Source organism: Nannospalax galili, unplaced genomic scaffold (genome assembly GCF_000622305.1).
Source record: "Nannospalax galili isolate Female #2095 unplaced genomic scaffold, S.galili_v1.0 scaffold1154, whole genome shotgun sequence".
Classification (NCBI taxonomy): Eukaryota; Metazoa; Chordata; class Mammalia; order Rodentia; family Spalacidae; genus Nannospalax; species Nannospalax galili.
The window spans coordinates 178,181-193,294 of NW_008335437.1; the positions used below are offsets into that span (position 1 = coordinate 178,181).

At 41.8% G+C, this 15,114-nt stretch overlaps 1 protein-coding gene across 4 annotated transcripts in view; it reads left to right on the top strand.

Moving 5' to 3' along the window:
• Positions 1-15,114, top strand: part of Tenm2 (teneurin transmembrane protein 2) — a 307,755-nt gene that overhangs the window by 103,290 nt on the left and 189,351 nt on the right. For all 4 annotated transcript variants that reach the window (XM_029562084.1, XM_029562085.1, XM_029562086.1 and 1 more), the window contains one exon: positions 3,172-3,377. In XM_029562084.1, the coding sequence (XP_029417944.1) occupies positions 3,172-3,377 (206 nt within the window). The remainder of the gene's footprint in view (positions 1-3,171; positions 3,378-15,114) is intronic.

The following is a 15,114-nucleotide window of genomic DNA, read 5'->3' on the forward strand; positions in this document are numbered from 1 at the left end:
TCTTCTTAAATTAGGATTTCATACAAGAAAGGGGGTGGGCGGGGGAGAGTCTCATTTCTCTAAGAACTAGAGCTTGGAGGCTCCCTGTCTGGATTTTCCCAGAGCAGCCTCTCTGGAAGTCAGCTCCCATACATATCCAAGTATGCCAAGGGTCAGAAACGTAGGTTTCCACGGGCCATAGTGAGCCACTGGCCTAGCAATCTCCTACCTGTGCTTCTCAGCCTGCCATTAACCCATCAGCCCTGAGGCCCACAGAATAAAGGAATGCCTGTCACCTATCTATTAAACAAGCTTAGAGATTAAGCTTGGGTTTTCAAAGCTCTTTCTTCTTGTTAATACATTTCCTCCCTTGCCACAGTCCACGCTGACATTCGCTTTGGTTCTCTATCACATGCCCCCAGCTATTCTTGTCTTGGAAGGCTTTTGTTGTTGATGGTTTTGGTTTTGGTTTGAGTGGCGGAGGGGTTGGTTTGGGGTTTGTTTGGTTTTTGTTTTGTTTTGTCTGTTTTTACTTCATCCCTTCCCTACTGAAGTCCTTTTAATACTATTCCTTCCCCCCAAAGATCTTAATTTGGGTAGGGAAGCCTGACAAAAGAAAGATTTTTTAAGTAAAATTAACTTTCAACATATAATAATAATCACAGCCTCTGATCAACTTGTGAAAGCAGATGCCTTTTCCAGGACTGCCATTATTTCATAAATCCTTCAAATTAACAATACTTGTTTGAGGCTTAGGGCCTTACAGATAATAGTACTAATTTGGTGCCACAAATGATTATTCTAAGAGCTTTGTATGGATTGACTCATGGACTCACAACAGCCTTATGAAACAAGAAACAACAGAATCCTCACTAGACAGGTGAGGAAACTGAGGCCGAAAAAGGTGGTACACCTACCAGGCATCTGAGCAAAGGAAGAGATAAACCAAGGTGGTGGGGCCCTTTTCTCTTCTCTGAAACTCTATCCCATGCTCCTCCGCTTCAGGAAGTTTTCAGTGCCTACTGGACACACAGCTGGCATTCAGAAGCCAGGGTGGCTGACAAGCTAACCTCCTAGACCCCTTCCATTGGTACAAACCACTCAGGATTTCTGAATGTTTCTTTTCTTCCTAAAGATGTTATTGGATAGAAACTTCAGATTTCCCTCAGGAACCCATTGCCGAGTTTCATTATCTCAGGGACCAAATGTTTCTTCTTAAGATAAAAGCCAGTGTTTTTCCTGCTTTATGTCCTGTTGACTTGTTATTTGATCTACTATTGAGCTGAATAGAAATGAACCATCCTATATGTGAGGTGGGTGGAAGAGAAGGAATAGCTTCATACATTCAAGTCCCTAGGTTTTCACAATTTAGACGTGGAAGACCTTCTGAGATCCAAAAGTATCACCTACTCATTTTACAGATGGGAAAACTAAGGTCAAGCCCACAGTAGAGCTTGTCTCAGTGCAGTAAGTAATAGCAGCAGAGCCAGCTTTGTGAGTCAGAAAGGGTCACTCACCTTTAATGCCAGTCTTTGGCAGTGTTTTTTCATTTCTTGTGACCTTCCAGACTCTTTAGGTGCATGGTGATTGTATGTGAACAGATATTGTTGGACGTGTCTATCCACTGCAAAAGGGAACTAGTTCTGCATCCTTTGCCCAGATGGAATGGACCTGATTTTCAGGCTCACTAGTGTGACCCACACTCCTAAAGGTGACAGACTCAATACAAAAATGACTTCTGTTCTTTGTGAATTTGGTTTCCATTGGTTCAGAAAGTCTTGACATTTAAAAAAAGATGATAAGATGTGATTTTTGAAAAGTACTTGTTACTGGGGCTGGAGAGTTGGCTCAGGAGTTAAAGAGCACTGGTTTCTCTTTCAGAAGACCTGGGTTCAAATCCCAGCACCCACATGGCAGCTAACAACCATCTGTAACTCCAGTTCGATGCCCTCTTCTGTCCTCTGCAGGCATTGCACAACACAGGTGCAATGCCATGTAGGCATAACACTCATACACATAAAAAGTTTTTAAAATATATTTCTTACCATGTTGGAATCCATTTGAAGTCATCAGAGATGACCTCTATGCAACAAAGTACCAGCTAGGTATCCTCCCACTGCGGAGATTAGGAGCACAAAGCTCCAAAACATTAACTTGCTTTTTGGGGGCAGCCACTACTAACTCTCAGCTTTTCCATATTCCCTGGTTGCAGAAGCAATCACTTTCAGAAATTCTGGCAGAAAAGCTAGTTCAGTCAGGAAGAAATCCTCTTTCCACGTAGATGCTTCAATGCAAGTGTGGTGGTTCATGCCTATAATCCTAGTACTTGGGAGGCTAATACAGGAAGATTGCCAGGAGTCCAAACTGGACTCCATTGTCTAGACTTCATATACATAGTTCCAGGCCAGTCCTGGCTACAAAGTAAGACCCTGTCTCACAACAAAACTATAGGAAGGTATGGAGAGATGAAGGGAGGAAAGGGGCAGAAAGAAAGAAGGGAACTGAGAAAAGGAAGTAGAGAAGAGAAAATACTTTTTCAAACTTCTATTATTCAAGTTCTAAAGAATACTGAATACAGGTCATTGATGTTTCAGTATAAGCCATTGAAACAATGTAACAATTTTATGTTGAAGTCACAAGGGAAAGATGTGCCTTCTCCTGGTCTTTTTGTCTACCTTAAGTAAGGAGCCAAGCCAGCCTTAGATCATGGCTTCATTTTCTGCTGACTTGTTTTGTTTATTTGGACTTTAGACTGGTTTTTCTTCCAAGTGTCAGAGTAGGCTGGACTTGTTTGTATCTGGAAAGAATCATGAAAGGCCTCAAGAATTAAGCTTGGTGTAAATTAACACAGCCCTCCCCTCCCCTGCTGGTCACTTTGACATGCCAGTCACATTTGGACAGTTGGAACTTTGTGTGTATTTCTCAGATTCCAGGTCTTACTATATTTGATCAGTAAAGAGTGATCACAGAATTTTTCAGAAAGCATTCTACCAGGATCTCAGATGCCCTGTGGTATGAATTTATAGCTTTGTTGTTTAAATTTTCTATATTTTAGCTGTGACTTAAAAAGAATGAGTTTAATCTTAATTTTGAAACAAAAAAAAGAGAATACTGATGTATAATTAAATGGAAATTTATAGCCAACTAATGCATACAAAATTTGTTGACTTGATGTCTATTCCTGTGTCCCAGTGCCCTGGTCATTGAAAAACAGCAGCATAGACAGTGGCGAAGCAGAAGTTGGTCGACGGGTGACACAGGAAGTCCCACCAGGGGTGTTTTGGAGGTCACAGATTCACATCAGTCAACCCCAGTTCCTCAAATTCAACATCTCTCTGGGGAAGGATGCTCTCTTTGGTGTGTACATCAGAAGGGGACTGCCACCATCTCACGCCCAGGTATGACCACACTCAGTGGAACCAAGTGTTTAACGTGTACGCGCATCACTTCGTACCCGCTAGAATGCCTGTAGCTAGAACACAGAATGACTAGTGAAGAGACTGGAGACCTTGTACATTGCTGGTGGAACTCAAAATGGTTCAGCCACTATAAAGCCAGATGGTTCAGAAGGTTAGACATAGAATTACCACGGGACATAGAAATTTCTCTTCTGGGTATGTGATCAAAGGGAAGTAAAGGCATTTTGTTTATAAAATGCATGCCAGTGTTCACTGCAGCATAATTCTTAATAACCAAAAAGTGAAAAGCAATGCAAATGCCCAGTGATGGATGAATGAATAAACAAAATGTGGCAGTCCACACAATGGCATATTACTCGGACACAGAAAGGCAGGCAGTGTCGCGACATGCTACAGCTTGCGTGGGCCTTGAACACTGTGCTCAGTGAAGAAAGTCAGATGCGAAAGGCCTCATATTATATGAATTCAGTTCTATGAACTGTCCAGAGAAAGTAAATCCATGGACACAGAAGGCAGGTGAGCAGATTGGAGCTGATTGCTAACAGGGATAGAACTTCTTTCAGGAGTGACAGAAACTCTGAAATTACATAGCTGGGCTGGTGACTTGATGGTGAATGAACAAAAACCACTTGAGAATTTTTTTAAGTGAAATTTATGCTACAAGAATTATAATTATTTTTTAAAAGGTAGCATCGTACCTAATAAAGCTAACTCTGATTTGCCTGGAGGTTAATTTTGGAGTGCTTTATGTACAAGATCTCTGGCTACTGGCTTATCTCATTAAAATCTCACTAGGGAACACACAACTGTCTATGAAAAAATGATAGAGCAGACCAGTATTCAGCACTGTTTCTCCATACTGTTCCTGTACTGAGTTTCTTGGGAAATCCTTTGCACTGTGTAAGGGAGATTATTCCCAGTCTCAGGAATAAGGAGGGTAAATTACATCCTGGATCCTGTTATCTTTCCTCATACCTCCTCCTGGTAGAACCTTTATAATACATGCCATTTGGACTAAGCTAATAGCTACCTAACTTGGATTTCTTTTCCAAAGAGAATTATACTTCCTGAGAAAAGCCAAGTTTTCCCTGCTTCATTTGCCCTCAAATCTAGCAAAAATGCAAAGTACTTTAGGAAAGCACACCAGTGGAGAAAAACCTCCCATATATCCAGGCAAGGCTGGCTTTGAAATGTGTTGGAAAGATATTCATCTGGAAAATTCAATTGGATGAATTTAAGGCTTTAAAATCATTGGCAAACAGTAAGCAGTCAGGCCACCATATTCTTGTCTTTATCTCATGGCAGACATTGCCAGTCGATGACACAACTCTCCCTCACTGAACCCAGTGCACAAATACCTCCAACACAACTCTCAAGGCAGCCACTACCAATCGACCAGTGTTGGCTCTCAAGATGAAACTTATTTGCAATCCCATCTTTACAGCCTGTAATGATCGATATAAGGACTCCAAGGGCTATTTCGTTTTTGGAGCAGGGAGGGCTTTGGAGGTTTTTATTACTACACACAGTACATGCTATTGGGACCAATATGTAAAGTGGTAATCAATGAGTCCTCCGTCCATCCATCCATCCAGAAAAATATTTATTGGGCTAGGCACTGATTATCCAGAGACGAGTTAACACCACCCCTCACCAAGCAGAACTCCTGATAGAGAAATCACGTCTGCTCTCTAAAGAGATTCTCATCCAGGGAGAGGAGGAAATTCTACTGAAAGAATCCCTAAGGCCGTTTTGTAGCTTCTGGCCAGGTAGCAGGGTGCTGCTCTGGGAAATAACACATATTATTAGATGGTCTCCTTGACCTTCAGGCTCCACTAGTTCTACCATAGCTTAGTAAAGGTGTTACACTGGTGAAATCTGCTTATTGGCATGATTCAGGTAAGTATGAATGTGCCTCTGGGCACAGCTGAGCACAACTTTCCTCCCAGCCAGACAGTTGCAAGGAGCTGTGCTAGGGAAAACATTTCCTTCCCACATTGCTTCCCAGCACTGCTCTTCCCCTTTGCCTTGCAAGCTCTGGACACCAGAGCCACAGAGAAGCCATGATTACAAGTCAAGTAGTTCTGCAAGCGAGTGATAGCAGACAGCGGCCACAAACATACTCTACTCAGTTTCCCTGCTGTTCTGACATTCAGGAGTCCAATCCTCAATGACAATGTCTTTTCTTCTTTTGTGGCTATACCACACTGTCCATCTCCTGCCAAGCTAGTGATTGTTCTAGTGATCGTCCTCTCAAAATAGCGCTACTCCAGGGACAGCTCCAGCACACATTTCAAGGGAAGGGAAATGAATAGCCAGGAAGCTGATAGGAGCTGGGATTTCAGTCCAGCTGCCAATGTCAGAGTGTGGGGTGTGTTTGGAGGTCAAGTAAGTACAGCATAGTGCAGGTGCCCAGAAATACACAAGACAGGTACACTATCAGAGTGCACTGCTTTAAAAAGGAAGGAAGGAAGAAAAAACCTCCATGCACATCCTCACATTCATTCTCTGTCATTACCTGCGTTCATGTCCATTTGATGAGCTGTATTTCCTAGAGGAGACAGTACTTAGCTCTTTGCAGGGATAGGTGACTAATGCACGTCTCCAGCTATTATAGAATTTCTCATTTCTATTGGCATATCCTATCAAGGAACATAAGTTCTATGGGGATTGGCAGTCTAGCCAAGGTGACTCATTTGAGCTGGAGAAAGAGAGAGAAAGAGACAGGGAGGGGGAGGGTATGAAATTCCATTGGCTGTGTTGCATGAAATGGCTATGTTTAAATATTATAGAGAATCATGCTCTGACCAAGGGCCTACACATTTAGTATCCTTGTCCAAGGGTATTAAATACAGAGGAGAATCCTTTTTTTTTTTAACCTGCTTAAATTTCCCAAGAATCAGAGTCAGTCCCAGATGACTTTTTGAAACTGGCTTTTCACAAAAGATACGGAGGCAGCATGGCATAGGAGGGAAAGTCCTGGAGTTGGAGGGAGAACCTCTGAGCACGGAACAGCAAACAATAACTCGATCACCTTGAAGGGGTTTTGTAACCTGCCTTCTCTTTTCATTTCTTTTTTTACCTGTGTTACTTGCCCCACACACTGTCGTAATTACATAACAATAGCCAAAACAACAAAGGAGGATGTGGGAAAACTTTATAAACCAAAGCCCAGTGGAAAGATATTATGTATTTTGTTGTACTTCAAAATTGGACTCCAAGAGTGTAGCTCAATGGTAGAGCACTTACACAGCCTGTACAAATCCCTGGGTTCAAATCCCAGCACCACCCCCAAAAAGTATGTGTGTGTGTGTGTGTGTGTGTGTGTGTATGCGTGTGTGTGTGTGTGTAACCGCTAATACAGATGGGCAATTATGCAAATGTAGATTTTAAAATAAAATTAATATCCTCATTATTTTCTTCTTACTAAATAGCAAAGTATATGTTCATTGCACAAAATTTTTTAGAAACAAAAAGAAGTAAAACTATTCATAGTTTGAAGTAGTCCCCTTTGGCTAAATGTTTGCTGTAGCAAAACATATCCAGTGCATTTAAAAAAAAAAAAAAAAAAAAAAGCAATCTCAGTGACTTAAACTAGCAAAGGCTGTTTTTAAAATATTTTATTGATTCTTTGAGAATTTTAGACTGTGTATTTTGAGCATATTTAAACTTGCTCCTCCATCTCCACCCCTGCCCTACTGCCTCTACTCCAACTTCATGTCCTCTAATATTTTTTAAAGGCCTATCAAGTGTAATTTGTGTTCCCCAAGTGCTCTTGGGTGTGAGTCCACCCCTTGGAGTCTGTTCTACCTACCTGGCATCACACCCCTGAAGAAAACTGACCCTCCCTCTCCTAGCAGCTCGCATTTGCCGATAGATCCTCAGCTAGGGCTAGGGCTTCTTACCCTCCCTTACCCATCCATGCTGGGGTCTTGGCTGGTTTGGGCCTGCTTAGTCTGTAATCAATGATTCCTTGGCAGGAGAGATTCAGTTGCCCCCACTCTCACTATGGAGAGAGACATTGACAGTGCTTGGATGTACTTTTGGTCATCACAGCCAGGAAAAGACTGCTGCACATCCTTAGGTAGCGGTCAAAGATACTGCTTAGCACCCCTCCCCCACCCCCATGCTCCCTTACACTGCTTACAGCACAGCCCTCCAAAAGAATTACCTACCTACAAATGTCAGCACACAGAATGTAACCTCCTGTTTCACAAGCTCCTGTTCAGTTAATGAGGACTTAGCTCAGAGTCAACCTCTGATTCAAGGACACAGACCTCTGGAACCTCCACTACCAAATGCATGGCCAGCTCCCCATGGAAAAAGGAGGAGACGATGGAATAGTGCACAAATTCCTGAAGAATTCTCTTTAGAGGTGACACAGAAAACCTAAAATCTCCTCTTATTGCCCAAAACAAGTCACGTCCTACCTTGAGAGGGGAAGGAAATACGTCACTGATGCTCCCGAAAGGAGAGGGCCAGAAATATCAATGAAAAGCCTTACAGTCTTCCACATAGAGTGTGATGATTCTGTCCTAATGGCTGGCCTGTGTTTGCTCCTTTGGTCCTTGTCCTACAAATAAACCCTTATGAGGGCTTACACTAAATTCTCCCTGAGAGTTTACAGCATGCCTGCCCACCAGCAGCACTGCGTGAGTACATAATTCATTTACCTGTACCCCTCTATAAACTAGATCTTATCATTTCTTAAACATGATCCTTACGATATTACTGTTTTAAATGTAGTATTTTTGACAACTTGCACTGCAGTTTTTAAAGACATAGTCAAGAAAACAAAGTCAATCCAAGCCAGTATTCACCGACCAACTTGAATTCTTATGGGGATAGTGTGTGTACAGCCAAAGACAGCTGGATCTTACCAAATATTTGAAACTCTAAAACTGTGTCAGATTTACTGAACCCTGGTTCTAGAAAAGAAACAGATTGGACTAGGGAAGAAAAATAATCATCTGACCAGGCTCCAATGCTAGGCATCAGAGGAAATCTCAGAGGCTGTTACTGCAAGTCAGGATCGTGGGTGGTTAAGGCAGCAAGCAAGTTTGCTTGACAGTTCATCACTGATTGCTGCTGATATGTCAAGCCAAGGAAAAGCCTTTGTGAGAACAAGTCAATAATCGGCAAATTAGGTACATGATTAACCTGAGACAACAAGCTGCAGTTACCGCTTGGGAGCCCTGCTGGGACTTCACCTTCTCCACCATCCTCTTTAGCAAATATTAAAAATGCCTACTTCATCACTCAGACGGATGGAGCCAGGAGCCCAGTGACTTCCAGCCACAACTTGCAGGCATGCAGTGGGCTTACAGCTCAGAGGCTTGATTGCCCCGAAGTACTAGGGATGGAGCAGCAGTAAAATGGGAGCTGGCAGCCCTTCGTTTACACTGAAATGTTTCCCTGGCGGGAGAAACAAAACTATTCACACATTAAGCACACTAGCCAATAGAAGAGAACTATTTAAGAGGCCATAAATTGCCCTGTGATCATGCCAAATAAGTGCAAATAGGGCAGATTGGGCATACGTGAATTCAGATGAAAATAAGCTCCACAAACGTTCCTGTACAAAATCTGCAGAATTCCCCTAATGACATTTTTTAAAGCGAATTTTTAAGCGATGATTAGTGGTGTTAGCTTTTCCTGCCTTGCCTTGGGTCTATCCTCTCTGTTCTAGAATCTTGTTGGAAAGGGAACTCTCTTTGTCTGTGACCCCTTTTTCCTTGCCCTGGTAAGTAAATTTGGCCATGGTTTCAAGTAGCAGTGGAACTCTGGAACACTGGGATAACTGACTATCTCAACCATCTATTTACTTTGTCACCTGCTGTCTGCCCATTCAGAACTTAGTTACCAAACAGGTGAGCTCTCCTGAGCCCACTTCTCACATGCAGCAGCCAATGCCAGGGCTCGCTGTCAGCCTTCCAGCACATCACACAGCACTTTGCCAAAGCCCTAAGAAGGTGTTCGGTTCCACTGCAAGGTAGACATGTTTTCCAAACATGTGTTTTAGGACCTTTCCAGGTCTAGAGAAGAATCTTGTGAAACAGATTACCTTTCCCTTAGGAAAAGAGCTTTTGGAAAGGACTTTCTCAAGAGACACCTCTCACCCCCGACACCAGTGCTGACCTGGTACTATCCTAATTGTCACCAGAGTGAGGGAGCACTCTGCTGGTGGCTAGGAGAAATCTGCTAATGATGCTTGATCAGTTAGTATGGGAGGCATTCACAGGTAGCCTGTATGCTTTTCCAGAAGTGTGATGCTGGACTTATAATTAGACAAGAAAGAAGCGTGGAGGTGCTCTAAGTCAGGAGTTTGCAAATTTCCCAAGAAAATGACCTTTATTAGTAACATTTTACATAGAACTCCAGGTATAAAACAAGTGACAGGTTTGTTGGGTTTTGTTTTGGGTTTGGTTTTGGCTTTTTGGTTTTTTTTTTTTTTTTTTTTTTTTTTTTTTTTTTTTTTTATTAGTAGCCCCAGCTGACCTAGAACTCACTATGTAGACCAAGCTGGCCTCATTCTCACAGAGAGCCACCTGCCTCTGCTTCCCGAGTGCTGGGATTAAAGGTGTGCAACACCATACCTTGTTTCGTTGGATTTTTAAAATATGTATGATTGTTCACCTATATGTATTATATGCACCACGTACATGCAGTGCCCAAAAAGGCCAGAAAAGGGTATCAGATCCCCTAGATCTGAAGGTACAGATGGTTGTAAGCTGCCATGTAGGTGCTAAGAACCGAACCTGGGTCCTCTGTAAGAACAGCCTGTGTTCTTAACTGCTGAGTCATCTCTCTCTAGCCCCCAAAGTAACCATTTTATCAACATATAATTCATATTTAAAATTTACACATTATTATAATGTTTATATATATATACAGTCATCCTCAGTATCCATGGGAATTGGTCCCATGGTACCAGTATCCTAGGATATTCCTTCTATAAAATGACAGTATTTGTGTATACCCTGCATAGACCACATTTAACCATCTCTAGATGACTTATGCTCTCTAGTACACTGTCAAAGCTGTGTAAATAGTTGTTATGCTGTATTTTTAGGCAATAGTGACAAGAAAAATATGTCTATGTTCAGTACAGACATAATTTTCCCCAAAGATGTTCAGTGTGCATTTGGTTGAATCCATGAATATGAAACCCATTAATTCAGAGGAATATATCTCTCATAGAAATATATCCAGAGAGAAACTAAATTCATAAGGGAAATCCCCTCTAAGAACAGGGTAGAGAACAGGACTGGAAATTAGAGGGGTTTGCTAATTTTTTTATTTTTTTAAATCATATTTTTATTTCTTCGAGAATTTCATACAATGTATTTTGATGATATTCAACCACCACCCCCATCCCATCTCCTCCAAGATCCGCTCCTACCTCCCGACCCCCACAACTTCATGTCCTCTTTTTCTTTAAAGCCCATCAAGTCCAATTTATGTTGCCCAAATAGTCTCAGGTGTGGGTCATCCCCCTGGAGCATAGTCAGACACACACTTGAAGAATACCTTTCCCAGCAGCTACCAATTGTCAATGGTTTCTCAGCTAGGGAGAGGGCTTCATGCCTACATCACCCCTCCATATTAGAATTTTGTCTGGCTTGAGCTTGCTCCAGTCTTGTACATGTTGTCCCAAGTGCTGTGGATTTGTATGTTAACTGCCCTATTGTGTTTGGAAAACACTGCTTCCATGTAGTCACCTACCACCTCTGGCTCTTAGAGTCTTTCTGTCCCCTCAATGATCCCTGACCCTTGTGGGGAAGAGTGTGATATAGATATCCCATTTAGAGCTGAGTGTTTTGCAGTCTAGATTTTACTATAATAGATAATTAAAAGTAAGCATGCCCCCACCATCTCCAACATACACACAGAGATTAGAAATCAATGATAAAATCTTAACATTTACGAACTCATATGAACTAATGGGATATGGATATGATCGTATTATTCAGAGTTCTTTTCATTTTCATAGTGTCCCTTTAAAAGTGAAGTTGTGGCATGGTTGGGTCCATTTTGAGTCAAACAGGCCTTGGGAAGATATAGATGATGCCTGTAATAGCAGTCACCCTCAAGGTGGGACTGATTTGTGTACTTTGTTTTCTATGCACACTTTTGACAAAAATCATAGTGAATGTACTTATCTATTGTGAATGGAAGCTGTATTTTCTTTAATCATTTCCCTTTATAGCCTGTGGATGCTCTTCAATTAAATTGATCCAAAACTTGAAAGAGAAGCATGGGGAAATAATTGTTTCAAGGTTAAATCACTTAAAATGTCTAACAACTGCTCATATCCCCTGCCTTAGTTATAAAACGAGTCTCACTCAGGCTTTAAACCCTTTTTTAAAATTGGGTTAGAGAGATGACTCAGTGGTTAAGAGCATTTGCTGCACTTCCATAGCATCCAAGTTCAATTCCCAGCACCCGTGTAGGATGGCTCACAACCACCTGTTAACTCTGGTTCCATGGGATCTGACATCCTTTTCTGGTCTCCTTGGCCACCCGTGCACATGTGATATATACAACACAGACACACACACACACACAAAGGTAAACAAAAGAAAAACAGTCTTGCCCACCCTGGTGGCATATGCCTGAAATTCCAGCACTCTTGGGCAGCTGAGGCAGGAGGATTATGAATTCAAGACCAGCCTGAGCTATATAGCAAGACCCTATCTCAAAAAAATGAGAAAAAAGGGTCTCCATTGTGAGACGTGTTATGTGTTCATTTGGAATTCCACTCCTGGTTTCCCATCTTGACATGAGCAGGTGCCTCTGCTCTCGAATTTGCTTGAACAAGATCCTCCAGTGTGGTCACTTGTACAAATTTATCTGAGCAGACACACATCAGCCTGGGATCAGAAGAAGAAGCCCAGTGCATGTCTTCAAGCTTCCTAATAAATGACAGTTACAGAAGTTCAAACCTGTGTTCAAAGATGTTAAGAAAGGCTTTGTTCCAAGATCTTCACAAAAATTAAGTGCTTCTAAAATGTCCACTAAAGCCCTTCTAGGTAAAGATGCTTTTATTTTTTTCCCAACATTGATCACTTACAAAAATGGTCTTCATTCAGACATTCCTCTCCACTTCACACTAATAGCTCTGCCCACTGGTGATAATGACAGCTGGTGTTATTATTGAGGGCTGCAGTTACAGAGACTGTAGTGTATCCTTACAACAGCTCTACGAGTAGCACCCGTGTTTGGCAGATGGAAGAACAAGCCTTTTGGGGGGTCACAGATCCGCTATGTGCTGGACACAAGTCAGACTTTCCTCTCTGGTGCTCAGTCATTTCTGGGAGCATCTTCAGGACAATGTAAGCTTTATTGTTATGGAACAAAATTACAGTTCCTGTCAAAACTAGGAATTTCATTAAGTCAATGACAGTGGTACTGCAGATCTGTCAGAGGAAGGCCCCGTGCATAAGGATCTGGCTCAGGAAATGACCACACACTGAGGCAGAGGAAATTTTCGAAGAGTGACATTGGCACTTCAAAAAGGGTGATTATGAAAACATTTTTTGAAGATCTTGGGAAATCGGACAGCAGCAGCATCTCTGGCTTCTGGCTGTGCTGGACAAGTCTGTCAACTGAAATGCCGGTGCGATGTTCTTGTGTGTTTCACCCACTCTAAGATGCATGTCAGGCTCATCTTTCAACATCTCTGAAAGCAGGATGCTTGGCGATCAATGAGGCTGGGATAGAATGAAATGTCTGGTGTCATATTCTTGTGTGTGTATGAAAACTCAGTATTCATTCAAACAACTAGAACATGGTTGCAAATATAACATGAATCTTCTTAACCATGAGACAAAATATACACATATATATATTAAATTAGAGTTTATGTTTGCAAGATAACGTCCTAATCAAACATTTTCCCATTTGTTAAGTACATTCACTTCGAGTGGCCCCTTATTTATTCCAAATGTCCTCAGATAAACAGACACTACTATTCAAATCAAGTTAGTGTGGGGCTTAATTATAATTTTTAAGATGCGTAAATACATATTTTTAAAATATTGTTTAAATAAGCATCCTGTGAAATGCTTACACAGCTATTCTAGACAGAGTGTGGGCAACTACGGTGTGGTCTGATCCAATTACAACCTCTAGCACTTCCAAGTTGTGTGGCCCTAGGCAAGCCATTGACATCTCTGTGTCTAAGGTGCCTCATCTGTGAAATGGGGCTGAAAAGATGTGCTTATAGCAATGTTGTGAGATATGAACGAGAAAATCTTCATGAACTGCCTGGAGTTGTGCTAGTACATAGTAATAGGTTAAACCATTATCAGGCTTTTCAAAACTTCCATAACACGAGGCCCCCACCATCACAGAAATTCCAGTTGCATTGGGGGGGGGCACAATATTTTGATTTATCTAATGGGAAAAGTAGAAAACATTGACAATTTTTAGTATACGTTCCAGTTTTCCGTTCACATATTCTGATCTTTTTGTTGTTGTTGTTTTTATGGCATCAGGGCCTGGAGAGATGGATTCATTGTTAAGAGTACATACTGTTCTTGCAAAGGACCTAAATTTGGTTCCCAGCGCTCACATCAGGTGGCTCATAATTGCTTGTAACTCCAGCTCTAGGTGTTCTAATGCTCTCTTCTGGACTCCATGTGTGCACTCACACATACACAAACTCAGACATAGACACACACATACATACATAATTACCACAAAAATGAACTTTTTTAAAAAGAGAAGTAAAAGTATGATATCAGGATCCTCAAGATGGCTCAGTGGATGAAGGCACTTGCCACCAAGCCTGATGACCTGAGTTTCATTCCAGGACCAATATGGTAGAAGGAGAGAACTGACTCCTAAAAGTTGCCCTCTGACCTCCACGCATGCTGTGGCAGGTGTGGGTGCCCCTATACACACCCAAAAAATGTAAATTTTCTACTTATTTATTTATCTATTTTTGTGCGTTAGGTTGTATTTGTATGAATATATGTAAGTGCACCACATGCATGCAATGCCTGCAGAGGCCAGAAGAGGGCAGTGGATCCCCAGGAACTAGAGTGACAGATGGTTGTTAGCTACCTACCATGTGGGTGCTGGGAACTGAACCCAGGTCCTCTGCAAGAGCAGCCAGTACTCTTAACTGTTGAGCCATCTCTTCAGCCTGAAATAAATATAATTTAATATTTTTTCATATGGGCTCAAACCACAATGCTATTTTTACCTTTATCTCTGTTTACCAGTAATAAAGGAAAAAAACTTTCCAGATCAGAATATTCTTCCATAAAATCACTTTAAATACCTTGAAAATAATGTAGACTAAAAAAAGAAGCCAGCCAATCTTCCATTTTCAGTATTAGAAATGATTCTCCAGTAAGAAGCTTTGGAGGTCCATGGGCATGTATTTTTAATAATTTCCTCATGATGTATTCTTTGAGTAGAATTGCTGGCTCACAGCACTCGCAGTAGCATGTCAAGTCTTTATAACAATAGCCATAAGAATTGCAGACACTGATGGAGCACTGCCAGGAGCTAAACTCACATGTCCCAGAGGAAGGTCTCTGTATTATGTGCACCATAGGGATGTGAGAGTGGACACTCAGGCTCAGTGGTAACTTGTCTGAAGTCATGCCCCTGCCTGGGTAACAGCTTAAGCAGTGCACGGAGGGAAACCAGCCGGAGCCTGTCATTCTAGTATTCTTTAGTACCTGGGAAGTGATTCTGTGAC